At 36.7% G+C, this 15075-nt stretch overlaps 1 protein-coding gene across 2 annotated transcripts in view; it reads left to right on the top strand.

Moving 5' to 3' along the window:
* Nucleotides 1–15075, top strand: part of LOC117342180 (metalloreductase STEAP4-like) — a 69534-nt gene that overhangs the window by 20152 nt on the left and 34307 nt on the right. Inside the window, exon 1 of one of the 2 annotated variants that reach the window (XM_033904214.1) lies at nucleotides 9796–9854. The exons of the other annotated variant lie outside the window; for it this stretch is intronic. Within the exon in view, the coding sequence (XP_033760105.1) occupies nucleotides 9811–9854 (44 nt within the window). The 5' untranslated portion in view covers nucleotides 9796–9810. Of the gene's footprint in view, nucleotides 1–9795; nucleotides 9855–15075 lie in introns of those variants that run through there. 2 annotated transcript variants of the gene reach the window in all.

Here is a 15075-nt window from a genome sequence, read left to right as displayed (position 1 = left end):
AAATTTACGTTGATCTCCACCTCACTAGGTTTATGTTCCGGTTCTGGTTCTTGTTCAAGCTGCTATTCTGGTGCAGGTTCTAATGTTGGTTCCAATGGCGGTGCAGGTTCCTCTCCCAGTGCAGGTTGCTGTTCAGGTTCTGTAATGAGACTAGTATGGCTTGGTCAAGACTCAATTTCCATATCATTTTCTTGTTAATTTGTAAACAAATCAGTGAATAGCATGGATTTTCTGTCAGAATTGTATCACTCAGTTTCTGTATTAGTTTTACTTTTGAGTCCTTTTAGGGAAGTACAGCACTGTATGCTTTGGCGAGACTAACCAACTGGCTCTTTGTCATAACTGTGAGAAATGTTTGTCCTTCAGTATCATTTAGGAGACTATGGGACACAGATTTTTTTCTGATTTGTCTTTCATCACAACGTCGTAATCAAGTTTTGGTGATGTTTGCATTTTTTTCCGATTTCTCTCGAATCTGTTTTGTGTGTGTCATCCCCTTGACATTATCAGAAGATTTGTTTGATCAGTTCATTGTAAACTAGGTGTGTTATAACGACAATGCTCACCTTATCATCCAACAGACTGCTGATAGATGAATCTGATGTTAAATCCTGCATTCCGGTGGTTGAAACACATCTGATAAATGCTCCGTACAGTTCTTTTGAGTCTAACAAAACGGAAGAGCCGTATTGGCAAAGTTGATTACCATGTATTTAGAACCCAATTTGGTCAGAAACATCCTTGTGGGGAGAGGGGAACAGATTTGCATAAATGGTGACCTCATGACCCTAAAGGGGCCAAAGGGGGCGGGGCCCAATGGGGGAAATAGAGGTAATATCCTCCTCTAAAAATCGGCACGAGTCATAAAGTTATGAATGTGATTGAGAACCCAATTTGGTCAGAAGACAGTCCTTGGGTGAAGGGGAACAGATTTTGCATAAATGGTGACTCTGACCCCTGAGGGGCCAAAGGGGCGGGGCCCAATGGGGGAAATAGAGGTAATTCCTTTAAATTGCTACTAGTCATAAAGTTATGAATGGATTTGAATCCAATTTGATCAGAAATATCATTGGGGGAAGGGGAACAGATTTTGCATAAACGGTGACTCTGACCCTAAAGGGGCCAAAAGGGCGGGGCCCAGTGGGGGAAGTAGAGGTAATTCCTTTGAATCTCTACTAGTCATAAAGTTATGAATGGATTTGAACCCAATTTGGTCCGAAACATCCTTGGGGGAAGGGGAACAGATTTTGCATAAACGGTGACTCTGACCCCCGAGGGGCCAAAGGGACGGGGCCCAATAGGTGAAATAGAGGCAATTCCTTTAAATCGCTACTAGTTATTAAGTTATGAATGGATTTGAACGCAATATGGTCCGAAACATCCTTGGGGGAAGGGGAACAGATTGTGCATAAATGGTGACTGATCCTAAAGGGGCCAAAAGGGCGGGGCCCAGTGGGGGAAATAGAGGTAATTAATTTGAATCGCTACTAGTCATAAAGTTATGAATGGATTTGAACCCAATTTGGTCAGAAACAGGGGAACAGATTTTGCATAAATGGTGACTCTGACCCCCGAAGGACCAAAGGGGCTGGGCCCAATAGGGGAAATAGAGGTAATTCTTTTAAATCGCTACTAGCTATATATAGTCATAAAGTGATGAATGCATGTTCTATAAACAATTCTTGAGTTCTTTCAGACCTTAGAGAATCTGGATTTCATTAATCTTTAAAGCAGTTCGGATTCCCACACTATAACCATATATAGCATTGTTAGAGTTTTACAAATAAAACAAATTGAATATGAACATTATTTCGACATTTGGTCTAATCCAACCAGGTGAGCGATACAGGCCCCATGGGCCTCTTGTTCATATTCTGATTAGACATGATACACCCTTGCTGATTGGTTAGAGATTTTCTCGGAAACTTTCTAGACTTAACCATGGTTTACAGACATGAAAGGAATGAAAACAAAACTCCAAATAGGTATATTTTCGAGCCTATTTTTTTGAGAGGGAAACAGATGTACACAGGTTGTCTACGATAGATCTACATTGATTGTAGAATGTAAATCGTCACTTTGAAATAATTTATTTCTATAATCAATGTTGAAATAAGACCAAGTGTAGAAAATATTAATATCCCGAGATTTCTAATTGAAATGAAAACTAATATAAAGTAAATACCAGGTAGACTTATGAACAATGAAAAAAATATCCTACCAATTATTTCAACAACAAAAAAAACCCCCAACAAAACCACCAAACAAACAAAACAAAAAACAAACCCAAGCATAAAACTTATTTTCAATAAAGAACTGTTTTGATTTTTTCAGTCGTTTTAACTGGCATGCATTTAAAAAAAACAATGACTACTGTAGACTGTTATTTCAATGAAATTTTAATATTACCTTTCATTAATCATCCTCGTCATAATCAAAACTATTTTATTGTTCATCACCATTAGCTGCTGGAGCAACAGCATCTTTGCATATAAGTCTGTCATTATTATTTGAATCATCAAGCAATGTAAACAAAATCTCTATGAATTCTAAGTCTCTTACAAAATACAACAAAAATGTCACAGAGAGTTTTCTATTTGAGGACATTTGAAAGTCCTGCACATCTTCTATAGAATCAGTGGTCATATCCCTCACAACATCATCATTAACTCTTACAGTCATACAAAATTTACGTTGATCTCCACCTCACTAGGTTTATGTTCCGGTTCTGGTTCTTGTTCAAGCTGCTATTCTGGTGCAGGTTCTAATGTTGGTTCCAATGGCGGTGCAGGTTCCTCTCCCAGTGCAGGTTGCTGTTCAGGTTCTGTAATGAGACTAGTATGGCTTGGTTAAGACTCAATTTCCATATCATTTTCTTGTTAATTTGTAAACAAATCAGTGAATAACATGTGATTTTCTGTCAGAATTTTATCACTCAGTTTCTGTATTAGTTTTACTTTTGAGTCCTTTTAGGGAAGTACAGCACTGTATGCTTTGGCGAGACTAACCAACTGGCTCTTTGTCATAACTGTGAGAAATGTTTGTCCTTCAGTATCATTTAGGAGACTATGGGACACAGATTTTTTTCTGATTTGTCTTTCATCACAACGTCGTAATCAAGTTTTGGTGATGTTTGCATTTTTTTCCGATTTCTCTTGAATCTGTTTTGTGTGTGTCATCCCCTTGACATTATCAGAAGATTTGTTTGATCAGTTCATTGTAAACTAGGTGTGTTATAACGACAATGCTCACCTTATCATCCAACAGACTGCTGATAGATGAATCTGATGTTAAATCCTGCATTCCGGTGGTTGAAACACATCTGATAAATGCTCCGTACAGTTCTTTTGAGTCTAACAAAACGGAAGAGCCGTATTGGCAAAGTTGATTACCATGTATTTAGATTTATTTTTCTACCTGCAGTTCTAAATATTTTTTCACATACCTGGATAAAAATGACTACACATCATCATTCAACAAGCCCCAATATTTTGTTTGTGTGCAGTTTCCAAAAGAGTGACAGGGTACAATGATGTTTCTTCCACACTCTGTTCACTCTGTCTCATTTGGCCAAGAATTTTGATCACACTGCATGCTTCCTCATACTTTGTTTGTGCCTCATTTGATGTCTTGTAGCAATTAGAGAACTCTAATTTGACGTACTTGTATCTCACGTTAGCCACACAGTATCCGGCAACATACCTGATTTCCTCTGCTGCTGGGTGTTAAGTATCGTTGGCTTGTCCCTGTCCCGAGAACCTTAAAGAGTTTTTCTTGTTCTTCTTTCTAATTGCCACATTCACATTGTAGCATATATGACCTGAAATTGCTGAAGAAACATGATTTGATTAATCAATGAACATCTTACACCTCATTTCTGTAGATGTTTGATGTTCGTGGCATTTTGTGTAAAATTTAGATAGCTTGCTGGGTTTTACAGGTTCAGGTGCTGAGATGCAATATTCCAAAAGCTCTCTTAATATAGAAAATTCCTTGAAGCAGAATATGTTTACTCTAGATATATAGTCCTTACTCAAGAGAAGCGTTATTACATCATTTGTTTCTGCCTTACTGGAGTTAACACTTTCTCGGTTATCAAGCCCTCCAAGACTTCACTCACAGAAAATCCTGGAGGAAATACACAGGAATCACTGAAATCATCTTCAGTATGGCAAGCAATAATCTCACTGAACTCTTCATCAAATTCGTTTTCAGCATCATCAGTCTGCTGTTCTTCTTGTACTTTTGTTTCACCTACGGAACACAGGGTTTTAATTTCCCTAACGTCACCAGGTGTAAATGTGTCTTGATTTTTTTCTGCTTGCTGTGGAAACCTGTGGAATAGAATGCAATAAATGATAGTTGATAATAAAAAACTATTTTTAATTAGCCCCCTACCGGATTTGAAGTAATGTAGCAATTATCAAATATTATCGTTCACATAGGTCAAATATCATAATGAAGGTCAGTGTAAGCAACTTTTGAAACATGCACATCACGTAATCTAGGTGAAATACTAATGCTTCCTGCAAGCATAAAGTTTAAATGTCAGTTGTTGAAATGAGATACTACTGCATAGCAAACATTTTCTTAGATCTATATAAGAAGTCCCAGTTGATAAGTTCAAGTATCAATTAGTATAGAAAGTATACTCCAAGCAGGTTTAAACAAGCAAACAATCATAATAAGTCTTATATATACTTATATATATAATTATTAATGAAAATGTATACATTTAATATATACTTTATTCAAAATCTGCTCCATTTAAACGTTGATTTCATGTAAAGAAAATAGACAAAATATGAACTTTAGCCAAGAAACTGAATAGTAATATAGTGTTTTCTAAAAAGTTCACACTAATTGTATCATAGGAAATTACTGATTTGTAAAATTTCACACAAATTGTATCATTTTGTCAGGTTACTAACACGAACCCAAGGCCAAGCTTTAAATGGGGCTGAACTTGAAATCGATGAGCTATATGAACATTTCAAGTTTGAACTTACTGAAACTGTTGATGGAGACAAAGAAAATTTAGAAAAACACATATTTTCTAAATATGTTTTATCCACATATCCCAATGTTAAAGCAAAGCTTCCGAGTACATTTACTGTTACCAATCGAATGACAAATGATGAATTAATATGTCTTCTTAACACCCCCTCCTTTCCGATGGCCAGGACGTCTTGAAAAAAGTAACCTTTATGAAACATGGACACTGGAAATAGGAGATAGCTAATAAATGTAATGACTTGGAGGCTTTGCGGATAGACGACTACTTCAAATGTGACGAAGAAAGTGTAAATATTGTAGGCAAAATAGTTGAACTAGTAAAGAGGCTATAACAGTGAACCAATCTGTTGTATGTAGTGGATATCACACTGTAGAAAAATGGATCGATGAAGGGAATGTCAATAACACTGTGACAACAAGACACATTCTAACACGATTCGTTTGCAACGCGTGTTTTGATTGGTTACGGACTATGTTCAAATCTGCGATAGAACCATGATCTATCGTGTTAAGCCATGCCCCTTTTCTAATCAAAACAATATGGCGTCAAGTTCGACTCGTAGCGAAATTCAACACTCTGCACCATTTATGATTGATGACCCATGAGATTGGAATCGAAAGTGAAGAAATCGAAAAGAATGAATTAACTGAATAAATTTAACAAAAACCGTTAACATCATTCTTATCGTCATTTATTGATTGAAACGTTCATTTCGTCCGTGTGTAGGCATCTAGCCAAGTAAATTCCGAAATGAAATGGAACAAGTGCACACAACTTCACATAACGGTTGAGCCTGTAAAAACACATCAACACTGACTTTATCAAAACGGACATGTCGTTATGCATACTGCAGAGTGAATCCAAATAAATCGTTTAATCTTCGGTAACAGGACTTTTACAACAATCCAAATACACCGCTTCGTCAACATACAGATCGAACTCTCGCCAGTATGGGCGTGGCCAATTGACCGACTTTGAAAGCTTCTTTCTGATTGGTCAATCCGCCACAGTAAGACACGTCACTAGCGGAGGTCACAGAGTACTTAAGAGCGTACTTGTAGCGATGTAAAACAATGTATCTAAATATATGCGATAGTAAACGTGTTAGAATGGGAATAGTACAACATGAAATTTGGTTTAAACTCTCGACCTATCGGTCTCGAGTTAAAACCAAATTTCATGTTCTAATCGCCAGTATAGCCACGAAAAACAACGTACTATCCCCTAATTAGATCACTACTATGCTCAAGAGTGTTGCCATTCCTGTCATCGTCCGTAGTAGAACATGTACAGAGATGATATCTGGTCATAGTAACAGTGGTGACAAGAATATTTCATCCACAACTGACGCAGTAAAAAGAGATAAAGTATCAAAGGATGACTTCAAATCACTTATTCCAAATGCAACTGATGAGATGTTGGATCCTCTACTTGATCAAGCAAAGAATGCAGGCAAAGATCCCAGAGGGAGGAGGGGGAGCAAGTTAATCATCTCATTTTGTTTACAACTTTACAATCGTACACCACATGGATATCTATCACTACGCTCCAGCCAGCTCATGACACTTCCATCACCTTCGCTGCCTGTGTTGTTTACAAATTCAGTTCAACAAAAAGTAGGTTTTCAGAAGGACATATCCAAGTGGATGTTTAAGGAGGTCATGCGACTAGAAATTTCCAAAGAAGGATGAGTTGGTGGAGTCATCATTGATGAAATGGCAATCCAAGAGGATTTACAAATTCTTAAAAATGGTGATGTTGTTGAGTTAGTTGGTTTCGTTGACATTTGTGAGGAAAGGAACGTGTAAAACGCTAACTACAGGCAAAACCGAAAAACATTTAAGTAACCATGTCTTGCAGTTTCTAGATCTGACAGGATTCAGATTTCCTTTTGCCCATTTTCTATTCAACCAAATTCAGGCTTCAGAATTAAACACCCTGTTTTGGGAATCAGTTAACACTCTTCAGAGATATGGCTTCAAAGTAGTTTTTACATGAATGGATAGGTCATCCTGCAATCGTACTTTCCTACATATTAATTTAGGTTTCAAGCAGCACCATGATGAATGTTGCAAATCCACGTGACTTGAGTGAAACGCTTACTTTCATGATGGGCTACTCCCATCGCATAAAGAAGGTCCGTACTACTATATATAAAAAGCGGTCTAAGCAAGAGATCCACGAGAAATCTAACTCTACCAAGTGGTGATATCATCGGTGGCAAATATTGTTCGATTGCTACAACTGGGGTAGGCAAAATGCATTACAGATTAATAGGCATTTGACAAATGAGCACAACTTCCCTTCACAGCAATCCATGATGAGGAATCATTTAGCTGAAGAAGTGCTGAATAAAGACATGCTTCATCTTTTTCAGCTAAACTAAAGTGCGTTAGGGGCTAAGGGTGCTGTAACTTACAATTCAGTTGATACAAAACACATTTAGGCCGTGACACAAGACCTATTACTTCAACTGATGACACTAGGTCGAGATAGGTCGAGACAGATACAAGGCTGGTTCATGGAATGGAAGAATTACATCAAAAAATATAAATATCTGTCAAACAAAGAAAAGGAAAGATGTATAATGTCACCACAGTGCTTAGAGGATATTTCCTCATGTATAACTGCATTTGCTGAGATTTGTGCTAAACTTTTACACATCACCCCTGCACTGATCAACCCTGACATCATAGAAAACGGGTTCAATCAACAGCGCTCCGCCTACAATGGTGCAAACACAAACCCCAATGCTGTTCTGTACCCCAAATCAATTAATAGTATTATCCCTGGACAATCTGTAAAATCAAATACTGCAAAGTCAAACCCAGCAGCAAGTGTATAGCCATTCATATTTGAAAACCAGTGTTCATTTAAATAGAAATAAGAAAACTGATATTGATGAGACCCATCCCAAGATTAAGTTCATTCGCTCTTAGAATAATGGAATGTACCTGGATGGTTACAGGGTTTGATACCTGCTTAAGGTAGTATGTATCCAAGTAAGATATATCAAGTGTAATCTATACATGTCATTTATCCTATATCTGTTAGTGAACAACTGCTGGACGGATATGAAAATCAGACCTACTTATATATATACTTACATTTGAGTATATTGTTACATTTATTGTCCTTAGATGTAATTAATATGATTGTATCTTAACACTGAAAGTTTTATCGTGACTTATTTACCGAGTAGATCACTTTAAAAAAAATAGACTATTTACCATATGGTCAATTTACCAAAGACCATGGTTACTGTGGCTATTACATTTTGATAACATTGACATATTTACCTTTCTCTGTGACAACACTGAAAGTCAGCTTCTTCTTCACTTGATTTACTTGCAATGAATTTATTTATTTATGGCCGGGAGGGACAAGAATTGGCGCCGAAGTTTATCACCCCGAGGCCATCTTTTGAGGTCACCCTCAACATGGAAACCTCGTCCACTATAAGGACGGACAACCTCGTCCACTATAAGGACGTCCGTAGATAAAAATGTTCTCATAAACGTGTTGGAATTTTACATTGTGTTTGATCAAACCAGCGATTTCGCGCGAATCATATCGTCAATCCTGTATATCGGACCATGTATGCACAGTTGCGGATTTACATCTACTTGGAAGTGCGTACATGCGAGACCTGTCGTGCAAGTTACACACATTTTTTACCTAGCAAAGTCAGTTTGTCTAAGATCTTGGTCACAAGGAATTATTTGCCAGTGTCTGCTTGACAACCAATGAAGCAATTATGGCCACTTTTAGCCAAATTAAGTGCATTTTGCTGCTCAGTTGTCAATATGATCGTCTATTTACATTTTCACTGTTCAGAGTTTTGTTTTCATTTCTCTTGTGTTTGTAAATCATGGTAAAGTCTAAAAAGTGTCCGAGAAAAATGTCTGACCAATCAGCGAGAGCGTATCATGTCTAAGAATATGAAAAATGGCGGCCGAGAGGGCCCTCTCCCGTGAACCGTGACTTTAACCTCGGACTTCTTGCATAACAATAGCTGTGACTGCCCCATCTTAAGGCAGGATTACAGGTCTTTATATTTGTGACGGATCTGTGAAGCCGTTTTTACTACTGGCCATGCGAATAAAGCTGTGCCCATCAGAGCTTTGGTTGATAATCGTACATTGTACGGACCATTAAATGTCTACTTAGCATTTTTTCAGACATCTTTGAAACGAGTCACGCATGATTAAAATCCGACGCTATTGATTGGAGAAAATGAACTCTGACAGAAAATAGATCGGTTCACGTTCCGGTGAGTTACTTCCCTTGTCAAGGATATGTAGTCATACCCGAGAGGCTAATTGACAGTTATTTTTGTGGTGTAAGTCGGCGCCCAACCCTTGTGTGTAGTACAGTAGAGATTAGGATCTGTTACTTTCAAAATGTTTATATCACTATCAGGCGTATCGATGTCACGTAAACAAATGTAGCTGCATGCACATTAAAAATTCTAATGAACTTCATTATTTTTTTTTCGGTCTTTTTCAAACCCAGAGTCAGTTTAATGCGTTCACGATAATTTTAGCACTGAAATGAAGTATACCAATGATGGTACACCTCCCGCACTTGATTAGATCTCTAGTTCAAGTCTGTGTCATTTACAAAAATCTTCCTATTGGGAGGGCGGTTGGCACGCTGGTAACACACTAAGCGATCAGGGGTCGATTCAATTATCGGACGTGAAAAGGTATGGGGTCTTCGGCCTAACAGACTGACCACCAGCCCCTATTTTTTGTCAAAAATCCACTGTAGTGTAACTGTTACGGCAATGGATGTTTTGCGTCGTTTCCGGTTCTCGCTTCGAAGGAAAATCAAGGTGAGTGTCAAGTCAAAATTGGCGTCAGTTAGAACTTCCACAAGGATTTATAAACCACTGCGATAATCCAATAGATTAAGGGGAAATGGGTTAGATTCCGTTTAACATAGCTCACGAGAATAATTTATCATGTTTTGTTTTTCTCCTAAATTGAACACATGAAATCCTTGAGAATCAGACAATATATAGTATCATTCAAAAGGTCATGTTTTTTCTCTTTCCATCGATATATGATGCATATGTATTGTGGCACCAAAGAGCCTGAAATAGCTGGTTGAGTTCGACTGGTGAGGTTTGTTATCGCAACGGTTTTGTTAAAATCTTACACACGCGATAAACGAAACCAGTGCAACCACAATATTAAAAACCACAATATTAAAAACCACAATTCCATATTATTAGGTACTTACTGCCAATGGAAAGTTTGATAATGTGAACATGATTTATACGTTGAGTATTTATGAATTTAAAGGCATTAACTGATGTTATGTTGGGTAAATTCAATAAATAATGATGTATTTTTTTTTAAAACAGTCGACAAGAAAACCATTTGTCTAAACTAATTAATATATTTCCATGACTCCTTTAGGTTGAAAAGCTGCATATGACAGTCCTTCAATGTACAAATAACACAACAATTATCTACTTACTGTGAATATACATTTGTAATATTCAACACTAATTTTGACCAGACACTAACCTTGTTCTCCCTTCGAAGCGGGACCCGGAAACGACACAAAACATCCTTTGTCGTAACAGTTACACTACAGGGGAATCCTCATCTTCGCTAGTCAAGGCTTCTGAATGCGTTACACTCATCTTCGCTAGTCAAGGCTTCTGAATGCGTTACACTCATCTTCGCTAGCCAAGGCTTCTGTAGTGTAACGCAATAAGAAGCCTTGGCTAGCGAAGATGAGGATTCTCAGCTCAATTCTAATACCAGATTATCTCCTCCTACTTATAGAAACTTAGAATCCGTTATATCCTAAAGACCAAAATAATAAGGTTCAGTTTTATTTCTAATTTTAGTATTCTTTATACAGGGGGCCAGTCCATCTGTCCGACCACGTAGTTTTCGCTCGAACTCTCTGTGCGCTATAAGTTTATATATACATTATCTTATTTCGCAATAATTGTAAATTATATTTTTACTTAACGACACTTAAAGGTTCTTTGTTTTTTTAATGCATTTCCTTGTTCAGTCTTACCCGGTTGTTTGTCACCATTCAAACATGTATGGACATAACACGGAATGAAGAGTAAACGCTCTGAATGGATATTTTGTTTTTAAAACAAACATAATTATACATGTAGCTTATATGTTTCGTGTTTACATGCTTCTGGGTGAATTCCAATATGATAAGACGTCCCGATACCCTCGAACCTCCATTGATAATTCTATGATAATGTGTTTAATGCGTCATGAATTAGTGGCTGAGCGGGACGCACCTGAATAATCAACGCAATGAAACGAGAAATGGAGTTCCGGCTTTATCTGATACAGACTGGTGATCTTATGTAGATAATTCACTATACGCCTTCCCTGCCTGAAGGATGCAGGTATCCTGTTTACAATTCTCTTTCAAAGAAACCATTGAATTTCCCACTGGCCTTTTGTTTGTTGTTTTATATGACACACGGGAAAAAACTGTATATAAATCATGTAATTTTTTTTAAATTCAAAGGCATACATTTTTTCTTTATGTTTATATTTTAAAACCGATTGGATTTTCTTCCACCTTGATACTATCACAGTTTGCTTATATTTAAATATTCATTTTGTGAATTCTTCCAATCAATATGACGTATTTGTCATGCGTCAGCACGTTGCAACATATCACTTAAATTTATAGAATGGAGGATGTCCCTAACCGGACCTGCGTATAAAGGATTAATATGTTACAAATAAGGGTAAACGCGGTGAGGATGAGCTCAGTTTACGGGAACTTTGCAAAAAATCTCCACCCAACGTTAACGGTCCCAATATGTGTATCATATATAGAAGTATGTGTGGGTTCAAGTCCCTCTGACGGTTACATTTACAGTGGAACTTCGTTAACTCGAAGTCGACGGGACCACAAGAAAACTTCGAGTTATCCGAGTGTTCGAATTAAGCGAGTTGTCATTTTTGGTGCAACGTTTGGTCAATATTTGTCAACATTATATAATCATTATAACTCCGCTCTGTCACTCATCAGTTCAGTGTAAAGACTGGTCAATACATGTAAATGTGTATGTAATATTTCGTTCTGTCACTTGTAGTTTGGTGTAGTTTTGCCGATATACAGTCTCGATAAAGTTTCTTTCACTTAGTCACTTCAAGTTCAATAACGATATGGTGTTCATGTCATGTTTGCAAAAGGAATAACGATAAAATGGAATTCAACCGAATAACAATTTATTAATGTTATATCAAATAACCGTTTAAATTTAACACAGATTGTATGTAAAACGTAACAGAACCATTACCTTATATTGGACATATGAAACAGTGTTTGATAGTCCAACTTACGTTTTACCGACAACCACGCCATTTCCATGTGTATTAATTAGCACAGGAAGTTGGTACTGCGCATGTGCGTATACAATGTTACTGTAACTGAGTTGTCGTTTTATCCGATTTAATAGACCGCACTGACCGTTACAGTCGTACTCTGAATACCTCGGCAGTAATTACGCTATTGTTTCAGCAGTTCACAGATTTAATAGGCACCGGTGCCTGTTTCATTTCTACACCTGTAAAAACATTAGCCGAGTAGATCTACCGGTGTGTTAGAGATTAGTTCCGCTTCAGCGAGCGGGTAGTTGAGTTGTTGACTATCATGTGTACTATACGAATTCCATTTCATCCTTATTTGTCCACTATATGTTGATATTCGAAAAAGATTCATTAAAAAATATTATTGGAATCACCCGTCTTCTTTTAAACTTGTCCAATTGCTTTCTGTTTACAATAAAAAAGAGTTATGTAATCTTGGAAAATATTTACAGTCAAGCTGGTTACTACGGTCGGGATTCCAACCTTTAGTATAGATCAATATCGTTTGTACGTGTTTATCTCCAGCTATACCTATTTTTTGTTCATACCCTAACTATTCATCTAAATTATGTACACTTTGTATTTAGTGTTGTATTAACGATGTTAGTTACTTATCTCTATTTATATCTATTTATATATATTGTTTGTTCATCATGTAATTATTCTCACGAAGTATATATTTGCATTTGAAAAATCCTATATACTTATATTAGTTATACCTATTGTTTGGTAACTACTATCTATCTACTCTTACAAACTGTATTATTTACTTTTTATTAATGACTTAAGGTACTTGTCTCCAGTTATGTTTATTGTTTTGTCCACCCCCCTGAATACTCTGATTGTGTTTTTGTTGTTAAAATCAATGTTTTCGGATGCTTTTCACCAGTTACGCCTACTGTTTTGTTCATCCTCTATAACAATTAGTTACGTATTGTATATATGTGTATGTTGATGCTTCTATGTTATACTTATGAGCCGTAAGGCTTCAAGTTGAATAAACTAAACTAAACTATTATCGGCGACCGCCTTAGGAAATTACCTGATGTAAGTAAAACAGTACCGTTTATCACCGACAGTTGTTGTTATAAGATTCCACCGATAATTTCTTTCATGAATTTATGAAACACTTATAATCGCGTATTATAATCGGTAGAATTGTAATGCCGATACAAACGGAATTTCGATGTTGAAAAAATGTCGGCGTTTACCACCGATCGTTGGGACACAAAAATGATACTTCGAGTTATTCGATCATTTTAAGTAGGATTTTTATTGTTGGGACCAAATTTTCACTTCGTATTATCCGAGTTTTTCGAGTTTTCCGAATTCGAGTTTTCCGAGTTTTTTTTACTATGATAAAGAGAGAATTTGGCAGGGACTGACGAAGTACTTCGAGTTAAGCGGGGTATTCGAGTTTTCCGAGTTCGAGTTAACGAAGTTCCACTGCACAAGTAATTTTGATTATGTATTAATTTGATATCTACGTCGCCGATGTACTCTGCTGTATCAAACCGGGCCAGCATTCGTGATCATTATACGTATAATTTAAACAAAGCAGGAATTCCACATTTTTTAATATGATTACTTGGACAATCGCGTGCCTTAGGGGAGGCAACTTTCGTCGAAATAATAATTTCTGAATCAAGAAGTTAAATGTCGCAAACATGTAATACACTGTATAACAATATCCCATACAATATTTCGACTGAGTGTACAATGATATATAATTTATGTAAACACAGTTTATGCAAATAGAATTAGATTAATTGAAAAAGGTAATATGATAATGAACTCATACAACAATCAGTCACAAAAATACGAGTTAAAACATGCACTGTCTTAGTGTTATGTACCGGTCATACTCGTGATCAATGTAAATCACGAACAAATCATTATCAGACGAAATTTATAAAATCATAATGAAAAAAAAACTATAAATTAGGCTGCAATTAAATAGATGGATGTCACTATCCATCCCCCGGCAGGGATTCGACAGAATATACCCATACACAGCCTTTTTAACGGTGTTAAAAAAGGGGAAGTAACTCGTACAAAATTTAGGGCCTACGAGTTGATTGATTTTTTATAAAGTTCTATAAATTACATATAAGTTATCGTGTATTGACGGAACTGTATCTAAAGTTGGTCGTTATCAAGTTCTATAAAGTACATATCAGTTATCGTGTACCGACGGAACTGTTATCTAATGTATATAATATAATGTGTAGTTAGTGTTATATTAGGTATTGGTAAGATGCCCTATCATAATAAACACTGGCTAAATTGAAACATAACCAGAGGGGTTGATACAGTAGTATCACAGGAGGCCAAGGGGAGGAGCGGAGATAACAAGGGCAGATGGCTAATAAATGGCCCATTTTTACAGGTCGAAGTGGATACTTGAAATATTCATGCTTTGTTATACACGTACACAGAGTCCCTTATCCCGAGATAACAGTTTAACCTACTGCGGAGACAAACAAATTGCTTCATAGCACGCGCTGACACATCGTTTTAACTTGCGGTATTACCTTTTAAACCCTCTATTAGGCTAAGACTAAGATGTTTTCTAATTAACTACGATAGGTCTTCGGCGAATGAATTATAAACCGGAGGGATCATTAACACAATCATAATGATATTGTTCGTTGTCTACTAAACATGTTTAAATGTTCCATG

The sequence above is a fragment of the Pecten maximus genome, chromosome 14 (assembly GCF_902652985.1).
Source record: "Pecten maximus chromosome 14, xPecMax1.1, whole genome shotgun sequence".
NCBI lineage: Eukaryota > Metazoa > Mollusca > Bivalvia > Pectinida > Pectinidae > Pecten > Pecten maximus.
This window is presented reverse-complemented; position numbering and strand designations above follow the sequence as displayed.